The sequence below is a fragment of the Acinonyx jubatus genome, chromosome B1 (genome assembly GCF_027475565.1).
Source record: "Acinonyx jubatus isolate Ajub_Pintada_27869175 chromosome B1, VMU_Ajub_asm_v1.0, whole genome shotgun sequence".
NCBI lineage: Eukaryota > Metazoa > Chordata > Mammalia > Carnivora > Felidae > Acinonyx > Acinonyx jubatus.
In genome coordinates this window covers 135,945,232-135,969,424 of record NC_069382.1, presented here as the reverse complement: position 1 = coordinate 135,969,424, position 24,193 = coordinate 135,945,232, and the positions used below count along the sequence as shown (strand labels likewise).

General features: G+C 40.0%; 1 protein-coding gene across 6 annotated transcripts in view; it reads right to left on the bottom strand.

Annotated features, from left to right (window-relative positions):
• Positions 1 to 534: 534 nt before the first annotated feature.
• Positions 535 to 24,193, bottom strand: part of RASGEF1B (RasGEF domain family member 1B) — a 161,533-nt gene continuing 137,874 nt past the window's right edge. For all 6 annotated transcript variants that reach the window (XM_027059272.2, XM_027059286.2, XM_027059279.2 and 3 more), the window contains 10 exons: positions 18,293 to 18,505; positions 17,594 to 17,668; positions 15,906 to 16,001; positions 15,680 to 15,782; positions 14,164 to 14,243; positions 12,974 to 13,069; positions 7,868 to 7,963; positions 6,692 to 6,815; positions 5,214 to 5,286; positions 535 to 1,910 (listed from right to left, as the gene is read on the bottom strand). In XM_027059272.2, the coding sequence (XP_026915073.2) occupies positions 1,886 to 1,910; positions 5,214 to 5,286; positions 6,692 to 6,815; positions 7,868 to 7,963; positions 12,974 to 13,069; positions 14,164 to 14,243; positions 15,680 to 15,782; positions 15,906 to 16,001; positions 17,594 to 17,668; positions 18,293 to 18,505 (981 nt within the window). In that variant the 3' untranslated portion in view covers positions 535 to 1,885. The remainder of the gene's footprint in view (positions 1,911 to 5,213; positions 5,287 to 6,691; positions 6,816 to 7,867; positions 7,964 to 12,973; positions 13,070 to 14,163; positions 14,244 to 15,679; positions 15,783 to 15,905; positions 16,002 to 17,593; positions 17,669 to 18,292; positions 18,506 to 24,193) is intronic.

Sequence of the window (24,193 nt, the reverse complement as noted above, 5' to 3'; positions counted from 1 at the left end):
TTCAGGGGCACCTTGGTGGCTCAGTCAGCTGAGCGTCCGACTTTGGCTCACGTCATGATCTCGAGGTCTGTGAGTTCGAGCCCCATGTCAGGCTCTGTGCTGACAGCTCAGAGCCGGGAGCCTGCTTCGGACTTTGTCTCCTTCTCTCTCTGTCCCTTCCCTGCTCACACTCTCTCTCTCTCTTTCAAAAATAAATAAACATTAAAAAAAAAGAAGTTCTCTTTCAAATCTTTGGGCCTCTCATTAGCTATGGGCCTTAGACAAATTATGATTATTACCAACATGCACCAAAAAGGGAGTATCCTGGTCCATGCTAAACACTTGGAAAGTGCCTGGCAGGTGCAGTTCATTAAATGCTTACTTTGACCCAGTTCCAGAAAGCAAATGCCCACGTAAATACTCCTACCAAAGGCCACCTCCTCAAGGACAGACGCACTCCTAGCCAGTCACTTGAGTTGAACTCCTTTGACAGCAGCCCCACCCCCACCCCACCCCCACAGTCGCATCCATAAAAGAAAGGAGAGACGCCACAAGTCCTGGCCGCAGAGTGTAAAATATATTGATGGTTGTAAAGGGACAGCTTGGAGACATTTCAGGTCTGCAGAGACGGCGTGCAGCATACATATACATGCTCTGTGTTTTGAAACCATGTCATGAGGTTCTCAAATACATCTCTGTTTTGAACACGATGTTTTTGTTTTGTTCATCAGTGCGGTTTACTACTCTACAGTTTCTCCTAGAGTAAATAAATAGAATGGCTGTTTGCAGAGCAACTACACCCTTACTGAGATGTTTAACAAGGCGAACTATTTCACAACTAGATGGACCTTTGAGTTAACGGCAAGATGTTTTTTCCATTTGCTTTGCGTTCACTGCTGCAGTGGAGGGGAGGGGGCCGGTCACTTTCCAATTTATTCTTTGTTCACGTTTAGTCACCGACAGGCTCCAAAAACATAATGAAAAATCAGTCTGTTCAAGAAATTAAATTGTAATTTGGCTGTGGGTTTTTCCAAGACCCTTAAAGTCAGATAATTTAAATTTACAAGAGGAAAACAAAATTGGCATGATGGAAAACTAAGTAACAAAAAACTACGGCAAAATACATCTGTAGAACACGGTGGTCAGTTGTAAACAGCTCAGAAGGGCAGAGAAAACAAAAAGTCCTTCTAGAACATTAAGCAGTCCAGTGACAAACTCTGCTTTTTTTTTTTTTTTTCCTAGTGGCTATTTTCCTACCACAGTGTTGAGCTTCATTATATTAAATAACTTATATGGGTAAAAAGGAGTTTGCTAACCAGCAGCCAACTCAAAATCTTGCAGGAAGAGGGAGGAGAGGAATTCAAAACACAGCACACACTAAGGGGAAACAAAGTCCAGAGTCAGCATTCAACCAGTCTTACCCCTCCTGGCGATACCACGGGGCTGGAGCGGGGATCTACATGGAAGGTTTTCTCCCCTCCCTCCTCTCCCTTTTTCATTTAAGTTAACAAAGAAACATGGGCTTCCTCAGAGCCAGCACTCAGCTGGGCAAGTCCCATTAGCAGCAAATGTTCAACCAAATAAAAAACACACACACACAAAAGAAAGCTCCATCCAGGTGCAGAGCTGTGATTCACATGGAAATTCCAGAAGATGAATCATGTGCAGAGCTGGGATCTGTAGAGGATTCTTTCTCAAGTGTCTTCAGCGAACATTTCAGTCTCTCACAAAATCCGAGTCAATCTGTCAGCTGTGGGAAACAAGTCCCCCATCTGCTCTTGAGTGAGTTTGCTCGCGGGGACTTAGCATGTTTTTTTGTAGAACTAGATGACAGAAAACAAAGGCCAGCCCTTCAGCGATCCGAGCGACAGCAGCAGCAGCAGTGATAGTCAGCATCCCCCGTTGGTTAAACTCTGCCTAAGAGGCTGGACCTGCGTTGTAAAGAAGACAGGATGAGAACAAAAGTGGCAGATTATTTCGGTAAGGATTCAAGGGCCCTGTCTGATACTAGTTTCACCTTTCCTAGGCTTTAAGTTTGATTACATGTAATTAAAAAGAGAAAGAAAAAAATACGAAGCATTGAAGTCCATCTGTTTTTGTGCTAGTGACTTGCTAGTCACTTCAAATAAATATTAACGGAGACGGCAAAAGCTTTGTTTTTAGGTAAATCTTTGAGTGGCTTTATATTAAAACAAAAACAAAAAGACAAACAGAAGTCATTAATTATAAAAAGCTTTCGCGTCTGCACTGGTCTTATCACAGATGGGTTTACTCAGTAAATAGAAGCGTCTTCACATTACATGTCCATTGAGAGCATTTAACAAGAAAGGTGTCTCCCCTCGGAGGTACATTTGTCATTGCCACTGCTGAATGTGTCTGGATGAACGGCTCTAGGGTGAGCAGGAAAAGCGTCTATGTGAAATTATCTTATTGCCTTCAAAGCTAATGTACATACAAGTTTTCAGGTAGGTACTATCACTCTAGAACAATTAGTCTTCGTACCCACTTGACACACGGGGGTTTGCAAACGCTCATAGCCTATTTCCCCTTCTTTATCCTCTTGGTGATTGCTATGCTTTGGCCTCCTGCAGTAACCCAACACTGCAGGAGCACAAGGAAGACTGTGCTTGCCTTCAGGGGGCTTACACTGTAGGGGAGACAAGCAGCAGTGCACTACAAAAAAACGCCTTGGTCTGTAACAGGAGAAAACTGCCTTAGACTCTTTCTGGGGAGATACGAGTCACGGAGGGGGAGGCCCTGGGTGGGGGTGGGGGGCCTGGACATTACACAGGATATGGAAAGGGCAGAGTGCATGGCTTACACCCGGACGCAAAGGGCAGTTTGGTCTTCAGCGCTCCTTAAAAACAATTTTCATGTTGGGGCGCCTGGGTGGCTCAGTCGGCTGAGCATCCAACTCCTGATTTCGGCTCAGGTCATGATCTCACAGTTTGTGAGTTCGAGCACCACGTCTGACAGCGTTGAGCCTGGTTGGGATTCTCTCTCCTTTCTCTCTGCCCTTCCCCGTCCCCCATCTCAAAAATAAATAAATTAAAAAAAAAATTTTCATGTGAAACTAGTCTTTTATACCAAAAATACATCTTCACTGTGTTTATATACATATTTCCCTGTATACCAGTCACACTATTTGTGTCAGGGCCAGTCCCTCAATGAATGCTTCTCAGAAGTATTATTACTGAACACTTGAGTTGAGTACAGCTCAGCTCGGATTCACGGATTTGCGTCTGAATTTAAGCCAGTCCAGGGCCCCTCTTTTTCACTTCGCATTTCTAAATTCTCCACTAACTTCTTTGGTCACATTTCAACCAATCAAATGTTAACTGGTATTGTATACTGTCTGTATAATACATACAAACAGGAGAAGAGATTGTACAATTCGATCTTTACTTTGACTTACAAACCCCTCCAAACTACCACCAATCAGGAGGAATGGGGCATAAAAGAATGACAATCAGAAAAGAATAACAACTGGAAAAGAAGGATGTGGTAGGTTTGGACTATTTTCATGTGTCTGGATTTCATGGGTCACACGGATACCAGGCATCATTTTTGTACAACCAATTTATCTGCTTACTAGTTTTTTTAAAAGTCTCTAGGAAAAGTAACCAGAGCTAAGCTATGCTCAAGGGCCATATCAACCTCATGCTTTAAAGAAAGAAAAAAAGAAAGAAAGAAAGAAAGAATGGGGCGCCTGGGTGGCTCAGTCGGTTGAGCGTCCGACTTCAGCTCAGGTCACGATCTCGCGGTCCATGGGTTCGAGCCCCGCGTCGGGCTCTGGGCTGATGGCTCAGAGCCTGGAGCCTGCTTCCGATTCTGTGTCTCCCTCTCTCTCTGCCCCTCCCCCGTTCATGCTCTGTCTCTCTCTGTCTCAAAAATAAATAAAACGTTAAAAAAAAATTTAAAAGAAAGAAAGAAAGAAAGAAAGAAAGAAAGAAAGAAAGAAGGAATTATGAAGAGGAGAAGCATGGAAAGCAAAGTTCATCTAACAATTAGGAGGACAAGGAGTAATTCCCAAATCCTTTTTCCAGCAAGATGTGGACTATGAGCCTCATGTGTTACACATGAATAATGCTGAAGAGTGCAGTAAATACCCTTCAATACCAGCACAGAGTAATACAAAGTTTTAATAGAAATGTGCCACTGGCAGGCCCACAATGTCATTAAAAATAGAACTGAGCACCAACCCAGCAAGCCCTGTTATATCCCCTGATTGCAGGTGTTGGCCACACCTTCTTTACGTCTGTGTCTGGGATAAAAAACAAAAACCAAAACGTGTCCAGTCCTTTACCCATCACCATGACGTGTTGTAAGGCTGATATTTTCAATGCCTCTGTACCTCATCCCTCCACGTTGAGAGGTACAAAGAAAACCTAACTTTTCCTTTGAAACAAATGAAATCACACAAAACCAAATATATCTCAGACACCCTGGTTCGCAAAACCTAGCCCAATACCGAGCAAAACGAAGACTCCCAAATGACTCTGGGAAGAACAGGACCGTGCTTGTCCACCCTGGTACAAAAAGGCACGTGTTCCCAGAGGTTCTTAGTAGAAATACAAGTAGAGCAATTCTGATTACATGATTACTATATCTTGGCCTATTTTACCTATTAAAATATCTAAAATAGTTAAAATATACATTTAGCTATCCTTGTTGTTTTCTTTTAGAAAATACATTTGTTTGAAAATGCCAATAGATTAACACGATTTTTTTAATTTGAATAGGTTCTGGATTGTCTTTTAAGTCCCAGTTTCCTCTCTCTCAAACCAAAGTGGGGACCAAGATCCAGTCACTAAGAAGAGTGACACGCTTAGATTTACTGAGCCAACTGGTACTTGGATCTCCTTTATCTGAGGTCAAATAAAATTTTAGTTTTAAAACTATTCGGAAATATAGTCTGAACTTGTTATTTTTTTAGATGATGAGGAGAGTCAGTGTTCTTTCGACCGTACCATGGGGTAATTTCAGTTCTTCCATAAAATAACGGGAGAAAGAAAGGAGAGGAGAGTCACTGTGTATCTGACAGTATAAAAAAGTGAAAGGCGATAAAACTGAATGATGAGGACTCTAAGCCACAAAAATCCAGCTGACAAGAGTTAAGGAGCAGAAAGGACTCAGAACACACAGGGAGGGACTTCCTACAGAAAAGCACATGGCTTTCCCCAGGTACGCCCAACATGGCCCATAGACCAGCAACGAGAAGCACGGAGACTCACCTTAGGGACTTCCATCTGTCCTTCTCTATGTGATTTTCAGGTCCTTCACTCTCATAGGAAGCCAAGTAGAGTGCTACAATCAACCACAGGTAAGAATGCATTAACACTGAGGCCTTCTCTTGGTATTGCCCCCGCCCCCATCCATCTCCTGTTTAACCGGAGCCCACCCCTACAGCAAAACTCTTTAAAATATCCAATGACAACTGGGAAGCATCACAGTTTCATTACGAACACCGAATGTCACTTTGCCCCTGACTGACCATCTCAGACCCAAAACCCAAGGGGTTCTAGGCCAAAAATGCACTTAATTAACTGACGGTTTATGAGGCAAAACAGCTTACAAATGCAAGCCGCACGATGTTATCCTACGCTCACGTTTATGTTCTTTATGAAGACAGGGAGGGGAGGGAGATCCTTTCCTGATAGCCTTGATTTTTAAAAAACCTTTAGAAGCTAAAAAGCCAGATATTCTAGGTCAAATTTTCACCCCTCTAATATTTTTTTTATTTGTAAATCAAAAGGAAACTCATGCAATGATTTTAAAGTGTGTTGTTAATCCTATTTGTAGAGATTTGTAGAGATTTGTAACAATCAAGCCCCCTCTGGAATGTGTAATATTAGTGCAAAATGCACTTCAGTCATTATCAAAAACACTATCAATCTACTGGGAAAAATACTATTGATTTCTAGAATATTAGGATATAAAAGATCAGTACAACAAATCCCTAAGTCTTTTACAAATTTTAACTCTCTTCCAATCAATTTTTTTTTCAGTATAGACAATCACTGTTTCTGCCTCAAATTCCTTAATTAAAAAAAAAAACAACTATGTTTATTTGTTTATGAGAGAGAGAGACAGAGCGTGAGTCGGGGAGGAGCAGAGTTGGGAAACACAGAACCTGAAACAGGCTCCAGGCTCTGAGCTGTCAGCACAGAGCCCAATGTGGGGCTTGAACTCACAAACTGCGAGATCATGACTGAGCTGAAGTCAGGTACTCAACAGACTGAACCACCCAGGAGCCCCCCAAATTCCTTAATGTTTTAACGGGTCAAGATTTTCCACTACTTTTTCAAAAAGCAGCAGGTAGCCACTATTTTTTTATTTTTGCTTTTTTCAAATTACTTTTAATACCAACATACCACAAACAAAACACCTTTTTTCTCCAATGAAGCATGTCCAAACAAGGGGAAAAAAATCCTTCAATGACTTTCCATTTGTGCCCGAAGCTTTGCAGATCTAGTATTATAGAGAATGCTTAAACACAGAAACTATTTATGGGTGAAGAATGAGTGCCCGATTCAACTATTTTAGGGATAAATCATATGGTTTCCTGTTCAACAGAAAACTCTCAAGTGGAGTCGGTCAGAAGACAGGCCTCCTACGATAGGAGGAACCAGGCACCAAGCATGTATACAGGAATCTCCCAGTTGCAGGGCTGTGGATGCTGCTGTCAGTTCCAGGCGAAAGGCCTACTCACCATCTTCACTGAAGACTGGTACTGTGAGCAGATACTGCAAGATCTTCCGGTCCCTCTCAAATGGACACTCCACTTGTTTCCATATCATGAATTCACTCACTTGTTTGGCCAGTTCCCAAAATTTCTAGGAAACAATAAAAGAAGCGCATTTAAAGGCAGCCATCAAAAATCCTGAGCATTCCATTTAATGTTTCCTTCTGGCTTCTAATCAACTGAACTACATGATTTTCTTAATTTGATAAAAACTCGCTATAGGTATTTGCGAGGAATAAGTATAAATGTACTCATGTACCTCTAGATATTAATGAATAATAATGTTGCAGCTACTTTCTTCCACTCAGTATTGTTATTTTCTTTCTTTCTTTCTTTTTTTTTTTTTCAACGTTTATTTATTTTTGGGACAGAGAGAGACAGAGCATGAACGGGGGAGGGGCAGAGAGAGAGGGAGACACAGAATCGGAAACAGGCTCCAGGCTCCGAGCCATCAGCCCAGAACCTGACGCGGGGCTCGAACTCACGGACCGCGAGATCGTGACCTGGCTGAAGTCGGACGCTTAACCGACTGCGCCACCCAGGCGCACCTCTTTCTTTCTTTTTAAAAATTTTTTAATTTTTTTTTAAACGTTTTATTTTTGAGACAGAGAGAGACAGAGCATGAACGGAGGAGGGGCAGAGAGAGGGGGAGACACAGAATCAGAAGCAGGCCCCAGGCTGTGAGCCATCAGCCCAGAGCCCGACGCGGGGCTCGAACTCACGGACCGCGAGATCGTGACCTGAGCTGAAGTCGGACGCTCAACCGACTGAGCCACCCAGGCGCCCCATCTTTTTAAAAATTTTTTTAATGTTTATTTATTTTTGAGAGACAGAGCATGAGCAGGGGAGGGGCAGAGAGAGAGGGAGACACAGAATCTGAAGCAGGCTCTAGGCTCTGAGCTGTCATCACACAGCCAGACGCAGGGCTCGAACCCATGAACCGTGAGATCACGACCTGAGCTGAAGTCGGATGCTCAACCAACTGAGCCACCCAGGCGCCCCAGTATTGTTATTTTCTTACAAAACAATAAAGAGAAAACTTTCTTCTAGAACTTCAGAATAAGCTTAGGCTGCCTGGCCTGAGATGTAACGCAGGGGGTCCTGGACCCTCTCTGTGCACAGATTCTTGCAGCCTATTCTTACCTCAAAATTGACATGGCCGTTTGGAAGGCGGTTGGCACAGCCCTCATTGAGGAAATAAATATCTTTGATTAAAAGACTGAAGAAGGGTATCACAATCTAGAGAAAACAAAAGATATTCATTTGTTTGGGTAAATAAATATTTAGCTTCTCATCAAACAGTACAAGAAATTAATGAACAACATTAGTTCCGGATTACATAAAAGGCTACCATGAATTAAGATAGTGTTTTGTTTACCTCCCATGACATTAGTTTCCTCCCTTACATAATTTTGCTTAAGATGCAAATGCTACTACTAACCAAAACGCAGCACAGACAATAGGCATTAGGAAGTAGATGGCTTCAGGTAGTTTCTGCAGTTTTTCCCATTGCAACAGCGTATAATAAATCTAAAAGGTCTAGCCGTCAAAGAAGGGGAGATCTAAAAGGACTCTTGCTTTTCATTTAGCAACCCCTTTAGTTAGAGCAAAATATTAACGGAATACCTGTCGCTGCAGGTCCCAAGATTTCAAGATGCGTGACCCAACTCCCTGCTACAATCTGTGCTGTTAGATCATTGAGACTTCTACATTCTAGAGGAATGTCTTGTTAGATGAACATTCATTGCTCAAGATCATGGGAGAGGTCAGGATTTTAGGTAATAGTTGCTACATACTTCCTCTTGAGTAAACCTGGCCTTAATGGAACAGAACAAGTACGCACCTGTCCTCATGGGAAATCACCTAAGCAGTACCTTGCACAATATGTTGGGAGATGTGTACAAGTGAAGGAGGAATATAAATGTGTAAATTAGAATGTCTGTTTGAAAAACAATAAACCTCCTCCAGTAAGGTTTCTTTACCTCGTGTTTTTGATTTGATGAGGTGGTATTTAATTAATTACCCTAAAATAATAATCTCTAAGAAAGCATCCTAAATCCTGTTAAGTCCATAACGAACAAAGAACAAAGCTCTGACATAGTAACTTCCACTTTTACTCAAATGCCAACAAGTCTTTGAAGACTCTAAATTTGCTACAATGCAAATAACGTTCCAAACACAAGTTGCGCGCCTCAGCTGTTTACTGGAGAGCAGGTTTTTGAAGTTTCCCTAAGCTTATAACTCATGGGGTGCATCTATCCTAAATGAATGGGAGGTCTGGAAAACATACCTTTGGGCTCAAACACACAAATATGAAGTATCAGTTTTCACCTCTAGAAATAAATCCGGATTTCCTCATAAAGTCATTTTTAAAAAGCAAGCTTTGGCTATTTTTGCTTCGTTGGTCACTGAAATAGCCAAAGTGAATCTTCAGTTTTGATAGTGTCTTTGAATATACTTTCAAGCATTTACTATCGTCTGTGGAAGTCTCTAAAGCCAAATTAGTAACGATCCCTTCCTTCAAATATTACTGGCTAATTCTCTATTATTTTAGAAAGAAACACCTATAGTAACAAGCATAAAAGCACACCTGAACTTCATTTCTTTGAAAGACCTCCTTTAATTGGGAAGTCTGGGTTCTAGATTCCACTGGAATCAGCTTAAAATGTGGTCCCCCAATTTATTGGCGGCACAACCCAGGAGTCTACAAATGGAGGCCCATAGCCCAGCACAGCTCCAGGACCTGTTTTGGTATGGCCTAGGAGCCACACGGTTTACATTCTTAAATGGCTGGGTAAATATCAAAATAATATTTCTTGAGCATGAAAATTATAGGGAATTCAACTTACAGTGGCCAGACAGCTTTACTGGAAAATAGCCATACTCACTTACTCATCTACATATTGTCCATGTCTGCTTTTATGCCTCCCCATCAGAGTTGACTAGTTGCAATGGAGGCTGTATGAGCTACAAAGCCTAAAATATTTATGATCTGGCCCTTAATGGGAAAAGTTCACCAAGCCCTGGTATAAAAAAACCTAGTTTCCTCACATTAAAATGGAACCTAAAATGAAATCAACCCTATTGAGTTGTAGTGAGGATTAAATTCAATAATTTAGGTCTGACCTCGGTTAAGCACTGCCAAAAAAACAATAAGGCCCATAAACAGGGAAAACTATTATTGATGCACTTAGAAGACAATAAGGATATACCATCATAGGGAAATGAAAACTAAGTTATGATCAAGGTGCAATGTTTGCATAGTGTAACAGCTTTTAAGCAAGAATTTTATCTCTGCACTCTATTCTCAGTGCTGGGCAGTGAGATTCACGTGGTGTTGACCATTCTCACACTGATATTTAAACTTTTCCTAACTTCCTGTCACGTGCCTCTGGCCGAGGCACAGAGGCTATCCTTTAATTTTTACATTCGTGGTGCCTACAAGACGATCATATAAATACATAGAGCAGAGAGAGAGAGAGAAACAGAGATTTCACATGTAAGAGAGATCATCTGGTATTTGTCTTTGTCTGACTTATTTAACTTAGCTTAATGTCCTTGAGGAGGTTCATCTGTGTTGTCACAAATGACAAGAGTTCGTTCTTTTTATATGGCTGAATAACATTCTGTTGTGTATATGCACCACAATTTCTTTATCCATTCATCCATCTGTGGCTACTCAAGGCTGTTTCCATATCTTAGCTATTTTAAATCATGCTGCAATAAATCTAGGGGTGCATGTATCTTTTCATTTTCTTTGGATAAAGACCCAGAAGTGGAATTGTTGGATTGATCCACTATTAATGGTTTGAATCACTCTTCCAAGAATATAGAAATCTAAGTAATTTCCCTTTACTGTTCTGTTCCTTATGCCCACATGCCAGAAAGAAGTCTCACAGGCTTCTTCAAATTCTAATTTACTCATTAAGAGTTCTCTTCATACCTGTAGCCCCTACAACAAATCTAACATGATAAAAATCAGGAAAGTTTTAAGGACTTTGGGCTTCCAGGCACTAAGGTGGATGTATGGGTTACCAAGAGGAGAGAGCAAAAGTCTACAGTTACTGGGAGGTCTTGCCAATGATGTCTTTAATGGGAGAACTTCTCAAGTAATAATGTTTTCTAATTTCCTTTCAAAATATTCTTTTTTTCACTTTTTAATATATATTTTAATATATAAATATGTTAACAAATAATTAAACATAAAAATTATTTATAAATATATTTATATAATATAATATGTAACATATGTATAAATATAAATAAGAAAATATTAATAGAAATATATAAATATATTTTTATATATTTTAAGTAATCTCTGCCCCCAATGTGGGGCTCGAATCCATGACCCCAAGATCAAGAGTCATGCTCTACCAACTGAAAGGTGCCGCCCTTTAAAAATATTCTTAATTCAGAGACTTGGTAAATATACCTCATTATCAGTTTCAAACCTAGAAATGAATGCTGTTGGGCAGGAACAAGTTCCCACATACATAAATGAAATGGTAAAAGGATTTAAAACCATGTAATCATATGAGGAATGGTTAAAAACCTGGAGGCATGAGTACCCACAGGAAAAACAGCTATTTAGAGATCATTTAAGGGCCTCTGTGTGGAAGACAGAGTTGATTTGTACCTTGATATGGTACCTAGAGATGTGCCACTTTGGCCACATAAACTTAAAATCTGAAAGAATATTAAAGATACTATTACTCTAATCACGTTGCTACGAAGATTTTTAAATTACTTAGGAATAAAGAGAATTTACCCTCACTTCAATTCTCTTCAATAAAAGATGTGTTTTACCCAGAGATGTTTTCATTCACAGCCTTTGAGACCAATTGTGAAAAAGCAATGGAATTTTTTTTAACAATGGTGATTTCATTTGTTTTGTGAACGAGAGAGTATAACTCATATGCTCACGTATAACTGAGTTTAAAAAAACAACAAAACTGAAGCAGACAGAATTTATTAAATGACGTAAAGGGTAAATACCTTGGACTATTTTCTGGAAAAGGCTATTAGAGTCCCACAAGTATAATCTTTTTGGGGGCTGGACTTCAGAATGTCTTTGGCCAGGACTAGAGCTCCCTGCTTAGAGACAGGATTCTATAGTCTCCTGGCTCTCCTGGAGGGTTCCACAGAAAGAAACTTGCATCCAACTGGGAGGGTGAATGAGAAGATGCAGACAGCCCCCCACATGTTGACTTTCTGAAGCTCAACCTTAAGAAACTTCTCATTCTTTTTTTTTTTTTTTTTCAATCTTGTCACAGGTGTGCTGGGATTTGAGCAAGTAAAGTGTAAAAGCTGGTACACTCTGTCGGGCTAAATAGAGTTCTCTGTGCTACATCCCCTCTCTGACCTTGTTTCTTTATTTAAAAAAAAAAAAAAATTAACCTATTCACAGTATCTCTCAAATGTTATCCGAACTGATATTCTGGATTTTGTTGAGAACCAATTTAACATTTTCAGAAGGTGGAGTTTCTTTTTGTGTTTGTCTTTATTTTAGATCGTTGAAGCTGAAGCTTTTTTGTGGAAGTGATTGAGATGCCCTGAAGTGTTTTTTACCCTCATTTTAAAAAATTTGTTGAAGACACAGTTTAACTTAAAAGATGATAGAATCTATGCAAAAAATAACTCTCATCAAACAACTTCATCAGCCCATTTACCATCAACACGGGTTAACTTTGCAGATAACATGATCCCTAAATGTTGAAATGACTTTTCCTTTCCATGTAAGGAAACAGAACACTGACATGGGCAAGACAGGACCCTCAGAATCAAGGGTATGTAGCATTAAATTGTTTAAGGTGAGGGTAGATAGAGTAAGGACCATTAATTTCTCAGACATCACCCTCATTCTTTTTCTGCTGCCCGCATATCCAATTAGTAACAGCAGGCCTAATGCTACAGCAAGTAACCTACTTTCTGAAAATAAATGACTTAACCATGGGAGGTAAGCTAATTCTTTTAAGAAAAAAGGTTACATTAAGTTAGCTATCTTGTGCAGAGCTAAAATGTCTATTTTCCATGAAGTCAAATTATTCTAATGTTATCAGTCATCTTAACATAGTACTTAATTTATTGCTTGAAAAACAACTAAGACATATTACAAAATGATCATTTAAGTAATGCACTAACACAATAATATCCATTTATAATGGATAATAACATGGTATTCCTTCTCTATGCATTTCAGTGCAACAACATGGGAACTCTACCATGAATAAAACCCCTTTAAGTACACACCTTCTCTCTGCTGCTGTGAGCAGTTAAAGACCTTTGTGCTGCCCCACGAAGAGCTGTTCGGTAATTGTAGAAATTGCTTGAAGGGTCCATCTGATGCTGTCCACAAAAGAGAGAAGAGTATTAACCATTTACTTCTCATCTGCAGAAAGTTTGCAAGATCCTATTAACTCTACATAAAAAAAAAATCACACTAGGTGAGGGAACTCATTAAGAATAGGATTTACCCCTCTCGTACACACACACAGGCATGAAACATATCAGAACACAAATGTTTCCTTTCTTGAGGTTTGCCTTATTTAAACAAGCGTATGTCAGCTTCGATCACATCAAACCTAGAACAAATTCTTTCCAGGTTCACCGTTGAGATTACACTTAAAACTGATAACAAAGAATGAAACCCCAGCATAGGAAACCAATTCCTGGTTTCATCTAAAGGTTAATGGGTCAGTTGATGGTTAGCCATGCATAATGATCCAACACTCTGTAGTGAACTATCCTTTGCATTTGTTAGCAAATCATTCATAAGCAACTGAAGCATACTATCTTATAAGAAGGAGAAGAAATTTATTACACAATATGAATAAAAGCATAATGCAACATATCCAATGATACTTCCCAATTTGGAGGAAAACTTAGGAAAGAACACATTATCTCCAAAGACAGCTGATTCAAAGCACCAACACACCAAGGCAATAACGACATTAATATGACCCAAACACAAATGCCTTCATGTACAATTCTTACTATGTTCAGAATTATATCAGAAGAGCTTTTTCACAGGTAAGCTAAATTTGCTGAAAGGATGGTGAATGAGTATTTCTGTAGCGATGGGAACTTCTCCCCTGGGACACTGTAAATAAATGAAGGTAGTAGGCTCACATTGAAATAGAACTCCCAGTGGTTCAGGATCCAGATTCCATCCTGGCATACGATGGGATGTAACTGACAGGTCACCATTTCCTCAGTGAGTTCACCCTAAAATGAACACCTCTGTCTAGGAAAGGGGTGGCCTGCAACCTGATTTATTCTCCCCTCTGCCAATTCTAACACCCTTCCATTTCCTGTGTCTATAAGGAGAGATGGGCTTTCTTCTCTGTAGCACTCCCTGATCAAGAGACAAGCTCACACCGAAGAGTTCCACTTTCCGGGTATAAAATGTTACTTCACAGCAAGGCATCAGCTTCACATACCTCGAGAACATCAAACTTCGCAGTCTTCACTTTGGCCCATGTTTTTTTCAGTCGAGAGACTGGGCTCATGTTCATGCCAGCTTTCCATTTAAAATGGGGGAAAGGGGGAGGGGGAAAAAGTTGAAACGGAGAAATAAGTCATTTGAAGTTATCCTCTAAAAAAGTGCTCATTACTAAGTGTAAGTTAACTTTATTTAAAAATCTGCCAGTTTTCCACAGCAGTGATACCATTCCACACTCTCACCTACAATAAATGAAAATTCCACTTGTTCCACATTCTCAATATTTGGTTCAACCAGCCCTTTTAATTTCAGTCATTCCAGTGTGAAATGGTATTACGCTGCGATTTGAATTTGTATTTCTCCGATGGCTGATGATGCAGAGCACCGTTTCATATACTTATTGAATATTAGTATATCTTCTTTTGTGAAAGGTCCAAGTATCTGCCCCCTCTTTCATTGGGTTATTTGTCTTCTTCTTATTGATTCTTAGGGTCCTTTATAGAGTCTGGATATAAGTTCTTTTTCAGCTATGTGTATTACAAATACTTTCTCCCATGACATGGCTTGTCTTGACATTTTCTTAATGGGATAAGGGGGAAAATTAAGTAATCTTCTATTGCATAGTCTGTAGACTTACAGACTATCTGATTTCTATGATCTATCTATCTGTTCAGCATCATCATGAAGTAAACCAGACAAAAAGCTGAAATTTGGCAAGTATTTTTTAGGGAGAAGACAAGGAAAATTATAACAAAAAGAAAATGGAAAACAGAATTGGTGAGAGGGGGGATTTATCAGGATCAAAGGGATTGAATTAAATTTGGTGGATTCTCTGGCTTCAAATTGACCTTGACCCTAGAGAGTCAAGTAAATATTGAATACCTACAATGTGTAGGATAACCATATAATTTATCCTATTAATTAGGGTATTTTTAAATGAAAGAGTCATTATCAATACTTGTGGCATGACAACCAGTATAAAATGAACGAAATGAATAAACCAATGAAAAAAAACATGGTCACTGGTGTTAAAATCCCCAGGATATAAAGGAGGAGCAAAGTTTGTGTACTAGGGTAATAAGGTGCCGTAAGGTGGTAAGTATTGCATGGGCAGTCAGAAAATGTTTCAGTTTCTCAGGGCCCCCTCATCTCCAGTCTGACAGAATTGCAAAATTTAGTCTCAGATCAGGCATCTCTATAATGCTTGATACACAAGCTGCCCAAATATTTTTGTTTAAATCCTTCATTTAGAAAAGTACCTCACTTATGAGCTTTTACAGATAAATGTTCAGATGAGGACAAACTGAATGTATTCCATGAATTCTTATATACTTAAAAAAGAGTATACATACTTATGTGACTTTGGACATTTAAAGCATTCTGAACATTCTAAGACAATTCAGGGTTAAAAAGTAGTTTTCATTAATAAAACTGTACTATTTGTAAATTTTTAGTAGACATATTTCATAGGACCTATAAAAATAAAGGACACGTATCTTCCAGAAAACACTCACAGATTATCGCCATCAAGGAGTTGAAGTTGCCAATGTTAAAACACTCCCGAGCTACGTCAATGAAATACTCGATCATTCTTGCTCGGTGCTTTTTCTTTACAGGCTGTACAGAAGTGGGGAAAAAAGGGGGGAGGGGGCAGTTATCCAACATGTAGATCCAACAGACCCAATAAGTATGAAAAAATAATAGAGAGAGCTAGGAGAATGAGAAAACTCATTTTCTCACCATGCAGATTTCTGTGGCAACCAAGTAGCTGAGGCGATTAAACCATTCCACGTAAGCTTCTAAGTTTCGTGTCTTCTTCTGTTCACTGTAGCAACTCTACAGAGAGAGCAAAGTGAGACCATGAGTTGGAGACAAAACAAGAGTTTATCAGGCTTTCATCTTTGTCAGATATGGGCCTTTGTTCCAATTTATGGGTTAAGACAGCTTTCTAAAATGAGGGGGTGGGGACACAGAGAGAGAAAACCACTAACGTTCTTGACTCCTTTCACAGAAATATCAAAATCTCTTAGTGCAGTCAGGTGACACCTGTAAGATCTAGAAATATACTCTGATGCATTCAAGATGGTGCCCTTCCCTAAGTCACTCTCAGTGGGAACTGTCCTCACAAGCACAAAGGAGGGGTTTGCTTGCATTCTAAAACATTCCTGACTTCTTAATAGGGTGTGAATACCAATTGCTATCAACACAGAAAGAAGAGGCCAAGAGAGCAGGGGACTAGAACATTTTCTCTTAAAATTAACTCTAGGACAAAATATTGGAGCATCATATACTGAGAAACTAAGTATCTTCCAACGTAGGTAAATGGAAGTCTACACCATCATGGTCTTTAGGGTGAATGACACATTATTCAAAAGCAAAAGGAGTTAAGCTCATCTCGGAGTTCAAGGCCAAGTTTGAACAAGTTAATTACACCCCTCTTTCCTTCCTTCCAAAAGACACAAATAAACAAAAAAGTCTGCTAGCCTTCTACTGCAAAACCTAATCCTCACTTCCTGTACTGAGGGAAGCTGTTCTAAGGCCGGAAAACAGCTGTTGCCCCTAACTCCCAAAGGGAGGATTTCATTAGTGGGTGATACAGTCTTTGCCTAACAACTCGAAATATTTCTGGAGGTCCTGGGGGAAGAAATTTCCTATGTGTGTACACTGATTTTATATAGTCCATGCTCAATGTTATTTTCTTTACATGTGAGCTTCATTTAGGCAATAAACTTATCATGAGGGATTCACCTTATAACAAGAGGCAAACAGTAAAGCCCCTTACTCAGTGGCTGGATGTGCATCCTGTCTTTACTGCCCCTGTTATTGTTGAGTCATGAGCAGAACATTCTCTTGTATTTTCTTTCTGATTTAATCTGCTAAAACCATTATGCTTTTACTTCCTACCTCATCATCACAAACCCTGGATCTACTTGCTTATTAAATTTCCCAATATGGAGGAAGAAAAGGCTAAAGGTTTGTGATACGGTAAAATATGGTAAAGGCACTTGAAGATTTAGCTTAAGAAAAATGGCAATGAATCAGACATGACTAATGAAAAACTTTCTTTTTTTAAGTTTATTTATTTATTTTGAGAGAGAGAGAGAGAGAGAGAGAGCTCATGCATAAGTGAGAGAGGTGCAGAGAGCTCTAGAGGGAGAGAGAGAGGAGCCCAAGTAGGTTCCATGCTGTCAGTGCAGAGCCCAATGAGGGGCTCAAACTCATGAACTACGAGATCGTGACCTGAGCTGAAATCAAAAGTTGGATGCTTAACCAACTGAGCCACCCAGGTGGCCTGAAAAGAAAAAAAAAACCTTCTGATTTTAAAACCTAAGACAAAATAGTTCCAATTCCTGCCTCTTGTACCCACTATTACAGACTAAGAAATTCCATTTCTAATTTCAGGGCTGACCTCTGGGTAGACTGATTACCTTGTCATTATCCAAAGGGTCCTTCTGTACAAACGCCTGAACAAATTCTTCTGGCCCAATATAACTGAGCCTTTCCTGAAACACAAAACCAACAGGTCAACAGTATTAAAGGAAACAAGAAGAAATGTACTGTCAACTCCTTGTGTTGACTTTTGGCACCGCCCCCACTTTTTATGCAGCTTGTAAAATGAGCCTTTACTCTGGGCTGATGGCTCAGAGCCTGGAGCCTGTTTCCAATTCTGTGTCTCCCTCTCTCTCTGCCCCTTCCCCGTTCATGCTCTGTCTCTCTCTGTCTCAAAAATAAATAAACGTTGAAAAAAAAATTAAAAAAATAAAATGAGCCTTTAACCCTAAATGTTGTCATCATCTTCAAGATCTGAGCAGAGACAATTTTCTTAGGTCAGTGCTATGCAAGATAGTGAAAGGCTGAGCAGGTTATGGAAAAGTAGAGGGGGAAGATGAGGAAGTTCAATAAACTCTTCAGTCTTGCTTAGTATTTATTTTAAAGTGAATTCCCAGAAAGTCAGAAACATTCATCTCAAATGTCTAAGCCACACATATTCCAGCTACTTCACAGATTATTTCCCATTTGGATTATTCTAGCCTCTCCTATGACATTACCGCTGACAAACAACTTGTGTGGTTGCCACAGCAAACCAGATCTGCGGTTGCAAAGGGCAGGGTAGACAACGACCTTACCAGCTCTATGTGAGTCAGCTGCTGGGCCAAGGTGTAAGGGTCACTGCAGACAGTAATGATATCCCTCTGTATGGACTGTGGTTTGGTCTTGAGAACCGTGAGCCGATCTGTAGATGTGGAGCTGATTTTTGCCAGGACTTCCTCGTACTGGCTGAGTGTGGCAAGTTTGCGGATCAGACACTGGATCATCTGCTGGACATTCTTCCTGTATGTCTGTCAGGGAACAAGCAAAGGATTACATCCCTGTTCTGCAAGTCTATTTTCACCGCTGTGCAAACTCAGAGCCTATGTACTTAAGTGTTTTTCCCTGGATGTTGGACAGCCACCAGGCCAGTTACAGGAGGCTTCGGCCCAGCTCTAACAGTTTACGAGAGACACGTAACTAAATCTTTTCAGACCTGTAAGATTTAGTTCTTCTCTCAGGCTGCTCTTGAAAGTACAATTTAGGCGAGGCTATGAAAGCCCCACAGGATGTCTTGGATTAGCGACTGTATACGACTAAATGCTCTCTGGGCTGGCACGGGAATGTATTGCTTACTTTTGGTTAAAATACATTGATCTCGACTCAGAGCATCCTTTTCCTAACACTTTTTCTTTACGGTCACCTTTCTGATTTCTGCACTCCTATCATGCCCAATCTCATTAGTCTAGGAGCACAGACAGCAACCTGACAGAGAGTACCATTACTTCCCACTCACCCCCCAACCACCTTCTTGACTTCCACGTGTAACATGGATTACTAGGAAGTGGATACTCATTTTTCGTATCTGACGTCCATTTGACTCATGTCCATTTCTTTTGCATTCGTGAGTCAGTGCTAATGTTCACGACCCAAGTCTTCCACATGGCAGTCCCCCCCCCCCCCCCCCGCTGCCCGCTATTACCCTCAGCCACCTTGTTTGCTACTGCATCATGCTACTGCCACAACACTTAAGAGGAACTGGTTTTTAAAACAATGTACGTATTAGAGATAAACGTCATTCTCTTGATTTTCAAAACACTCATTAAGTCAAAGAAATAACTTCACAACCTATCCATCCTAAGGTACTATTATCATGATGTAAGTTATGGACTTCTTTCATTCTTCCTTTTCTAGCCCCAAATTGCCAAACAAATGACAAGCATCCTTGAAGGTAAATTACCAGAGAAAGGTACATATGCTAACGCGGTCCTTAACACCTCCAAAGTAGGACAGGGAATTTAGATGTTAGAAAGGCCTATGGTTATCATGCTCCATGCTTAGCCCCTTTTTAAAAGGTACTACAATGTTACTTTCTGAAATTAATTATTTGAAAACTGAATGGCATCTCACCTACAAGTATAAGAGCCATATTATTTTACAAAGGCAATTTGGTTTACCAGAGCAAAAGTCACAAAAACCCAGATGAATAGGTATTTGCATACGTAAGGACAATTACAAATGCATCTGGAAATGATCGATTCTTATTCAGGCAAGGCCAAAAAGCATGCACAGCCTTCTTTTTCTTTTCTTCTTCTCTGCTTGTCTGGTGTATATTCCACTCAGTTCCTTAAACTGGTCCACTAGATGACCTTTTTTTTTCTCTCTACATTCACAGGACACCCTAAATCATTAATGAAATCCCTAAGTGTTCAAAAAATTGAACCTTCAAAAAACCTATCTTCCACACAGCATTACGGTTATCAGTTTAGAAGATGCTATCTATTTGGTAATATGGTTGTCACTCGAAGAAAATGCCTTTTTCTTTGGAATCGGAAGCAGTTCAAGGTTGAATCAAGGGCTATTTTATATCCCTCATGAGAGGTGAAGTAGGGGCAAATGGGTGAAGGTGACCAAAAGGTACAAACTTCTAGTTATAAAATAAGTAAGTCCTAGGGGTGTTAATTACAGCATGTGACTGTAGTTAATAATACTGTATTGCACATTTGAAAGTTGCTCAGAGGGACACCCGGGTGGCTCAGACGGTTAAGTGTCTGACTTCAGCTCAGGTCATGATCTCACAGTGCGTGAGCTCACGCCCCTCATCGGGCTCTGTGCTGACAGCTCAGAGCCTGGATCCTGCTTCAAATTCTGTGTCTCTCTCTTTCTCTGCTCCTCCCCCGTTCACACTCTGTCTCTCTCTCAAAAACAAACATTTTTTTAAAAAGTTGCTTAGAGAATGAATCTTAAAGTTCTCATTACAAGGAAAAATAAATTCTGTAACTATGTGTGCTGATGGGTGTCAATTAGACAGAATGTGATCATTTCACAATATACACAAATATCGAATCATGACGTTGTACATCTGAAACTAATGTCATATGTCAATTATACCTCAATAAAAACAATCAATAAAAACAAAACAAAAATATAATAAATCCCTTGTCCTTATTTCCCTTGCCCTTCTACTTTCATAATCATGAGTTACATTAAAAATCTATGAACTCAAAATGGTTTCTTTAGTCCCCTGTCCCAATATCATAATAAATGTTCCCAGTGATTCTGATATGTAGCAAAGATTCAGAATCAATGTTCTACTAGCATATCTGGTGAAAGATTCTTATTTTACACTTTAAAAAGTGTTTTTTTTTTGGGGGGGAGAAGTAGAGGGATATATAGTCAAGGATTCAGCTAGTGAGCTAAAAACAGCAAACTGTAAGGGGAAAACACATATGACAGGCTATAGGGTAGAGCTGTGTTTGAGAGAGACAGAGAGACACGCAGAGAAATAGAGTATGTATGTATGACATCTTTTAAGTTTCCTGCTGCCATTTGATTCCATTCCAAGCTTTGTGTTGTTAAGCATGCTTCCTTACTGAGTCATGAATTGCTAAATATGCACTTATTCTTTTTTATAACTTCAAATGCCAGTGACAGTAATTACCTGGCAAATAAAGATAGAATAAAGACCAGCCCCTTAAGGAAGAGAAAATTGCATTTTACCCACTATAGCCATTTGTCATGTAATTCAATCATTAGCTCCATTTCATGTTTCTTGCAGGCAAGTCCTAATAAACCACTTCATTTTGGGCAAATCCCCAGGGGGAAACATATTAAGCCAAATTATGCAGAAGTGTCCTAGCAGATTCAGCAGAATCCGACAAAATTATATATAGGGCACACCTGGATTCATTGACTGCCAAAAAAAAATCCCTAAAGTCCCAGGCAAGAAGCAACAAGTCTCAACCCAAGTCCACACTCCTTCCTGGGGAGGGAAATATTTTTTTTTTCCTATTCCAGTAACTGGTTAGTCTGTTCGTTCATCTCTTCATTCATTCATTCAAACACTACTGAATACCTATTAAATGCCAGGCACTGAGCTAGGACAAACCAAGGGGGCACAGCAAGGAGTCAGGAAAAACAAGTCACAAAAAAAAATGAATTACTAGTCACAGAGTGTTATGGAGAAAACAGTGGTGAAAGCCAGTAATGAGAGGGGTTGAGGGGGATGGTGGTTGGGGTGGTGAGGGTAGGTCTCTCTGAGGACGGACACTTAAGCACATAACAGATATGTGGCCTCCCAAGCAAAGACCTGAGGAAAGAGCATCTATCACAGAATTTTTGAGCTGACAGGGACATTAACACAGGGCAGTTACCTCCATGATTTATAGAAATGAAGAAGAAGCAAGGAATTTAGGGAACTTGCCAAAGCATACTCACATCAGCCAGCTGCCAAGTGTGGACCTGATTCAGAACACTGGCCTCAAGTAGCCACAGGAACAACAGGTCACTGTAAAACCCAACCTGACCAAGGCAGGTGGCACTGGTCTGCTCAACCCCAGGTTAATCAATTCCTTGGTTTGATTTGGTTTAGCTTCCTGTCTCCTCTTTTCACACTCAAAACCATGGGAAAATCTCAAGGTTTATCATGGATTTGCTATTAACGTAGGAGTGCTGATAAGAAGCCAGGTTAGAAGGCTGTTTGGCCCTTTTTGGTCCCACCCGACCCCTGAGTGCCTTGATCCTGTTTAAAAAAAAAAAAAAAGACTGGATCCAATCTGGCCAACACTGATAGAAATGATCTCCCTCACTGACTACCATGACGAGAAAAACAAAAGGCCACTCATCTGGAGTTCTCAGAACACTGACTCCTTATCTGAAGAAGATTTTTAAGGTTTTCCTTTGGAGAGGATCAAGCAACCATTTCTACTTTCTAAAAAGGCAGTAGAGGGAAGGTAAGTTGACTGACCTATCAAGTTAAGTACCTAAATACAACTTAGCTAAAATAAAGCACTAACTCAGGACTCAGCCTTCATACAAGAAAAAGTCCTTACGATGCCACTAATCTTTTGAGCATCTTGTCATAAGCTAAGTTTACTGAGCCAGGATTGATTCTGCCTAGCAACCCAACAGATAACCCCACTAATGTAAGATTTACTACAAAACTGCCCGGTGATAGTTAACTTGTTAACTTTTGCCTTTGTGAGTGAAGGACCTACCGATTCATACCTTGCTAGAACCTGTTACATGCAAACTGGCAAAATGATGGTAACAGTCATAACTTGCAAAACAACTCAGGAAACCACTCGTTCAGCCTTACAGAAATAAATCATGGCTGTCTTGAGCACCAGGGTTCAATATAATGTCATAAGGGAAGGGTAAAAGGGTTAATTCCATTTTCATGAGGGCATAACTGCAGGGAAGCAAGTACAAATTTGTCAACTGCAAATCTTATATAATTTTTTAAGTTGGGGGAAATGGTATTAAAATAGATTCACCCCGAAGTAGAGAGAACAGACTGGGTATCATGTTACGTGATCTTTATAGCATACCACTGAAAGAATGAGTTCTCAAGGACGGTCATTTGTCATGGAAAAATGCATTTTAAGACAAATGAAACAAGACATCTCTGCAACTGCCAAATGCTTTGTCAGTCTTTTCCTAGGCAGAAGTGTGGTGTCTGTGCCTAGGTCACTTGTTCCCAAGAGCTCACTGGCAGCACAGAAACTACAAAGACACCCTTGCCCAACAAGCCTCAACACAAAATATCAGCCCTGCAGGCTTGCTTCAAAGAGGATCACCTCGAGTCTTTCACAGCAAGTGAGCTCTTATCAAAGGCTCAATTGAGGGTAGTGATATTTATGAAAGATTATCCAAGAACCTTACTTACTTTCTTTTTCTACCTATCCTAGGTGCTAGCCTTGAATCTGCTTCCGGGCACCAGAAGACTTGTATCTTTTTCTCTTTGTCTTCTCCTCTACCAAAGAATGACCTTTGCTAATTATACATTAATCTTATAGCCTCAGTTTTCATTGAGGAGCATTTGTTATAAAAACCATATGAAGCCGTTTCCCTGATCTCATTCTATGCCCCCTATATAAACTCCTCCATAAGAAAATTTTTAGGGCGCCTGGGTGGCTCAGTCGGTTAAGCGTCTAACTTCAGCTCAGATCATGATCTCGTGGTCCGTGAGTTCAAGCCCCGCGTCGGGCTCTGTGCTGACAGCTCGGAGCCTGGAGCCTGCTTCGGATTCCGTGTCTCCCTCTCTCTCGGCCCCACCCCCGCTCACGCTCTGTCTCTCAAAAATAAATAGGCATTTAAAAAAATAAAGTTTTTAAAATTTCATTTAATTTAATGCCCTGAAAAATTAGTACGCTCTCTCTTTTCTGACCGTGAACATTTCATAACCAACTGTATCTCTCTTTTACTTGAAGTTTACACTCAAATCACAGCAGTCCTGTCCTACTACACTGCTTCTCAACACTAGCCTATTTGTTTTCTTCCTTCCACGGTACGAACTGTCTATTTCTATTTATGATGTATCAATACACAACTTATTATCTGTTAATATATTCCTAGGTTATTTATTTTATACCTATTTGTGTTTATGTCTAACTTGCTATGTCAAATTTTTTTAGAAGGAAGAAAAGCATAAGTAAAACTAAAACACACTTGCAGTGTGAATCCTGTGCATGAAGGGACATGAACATACCTCCAAATTA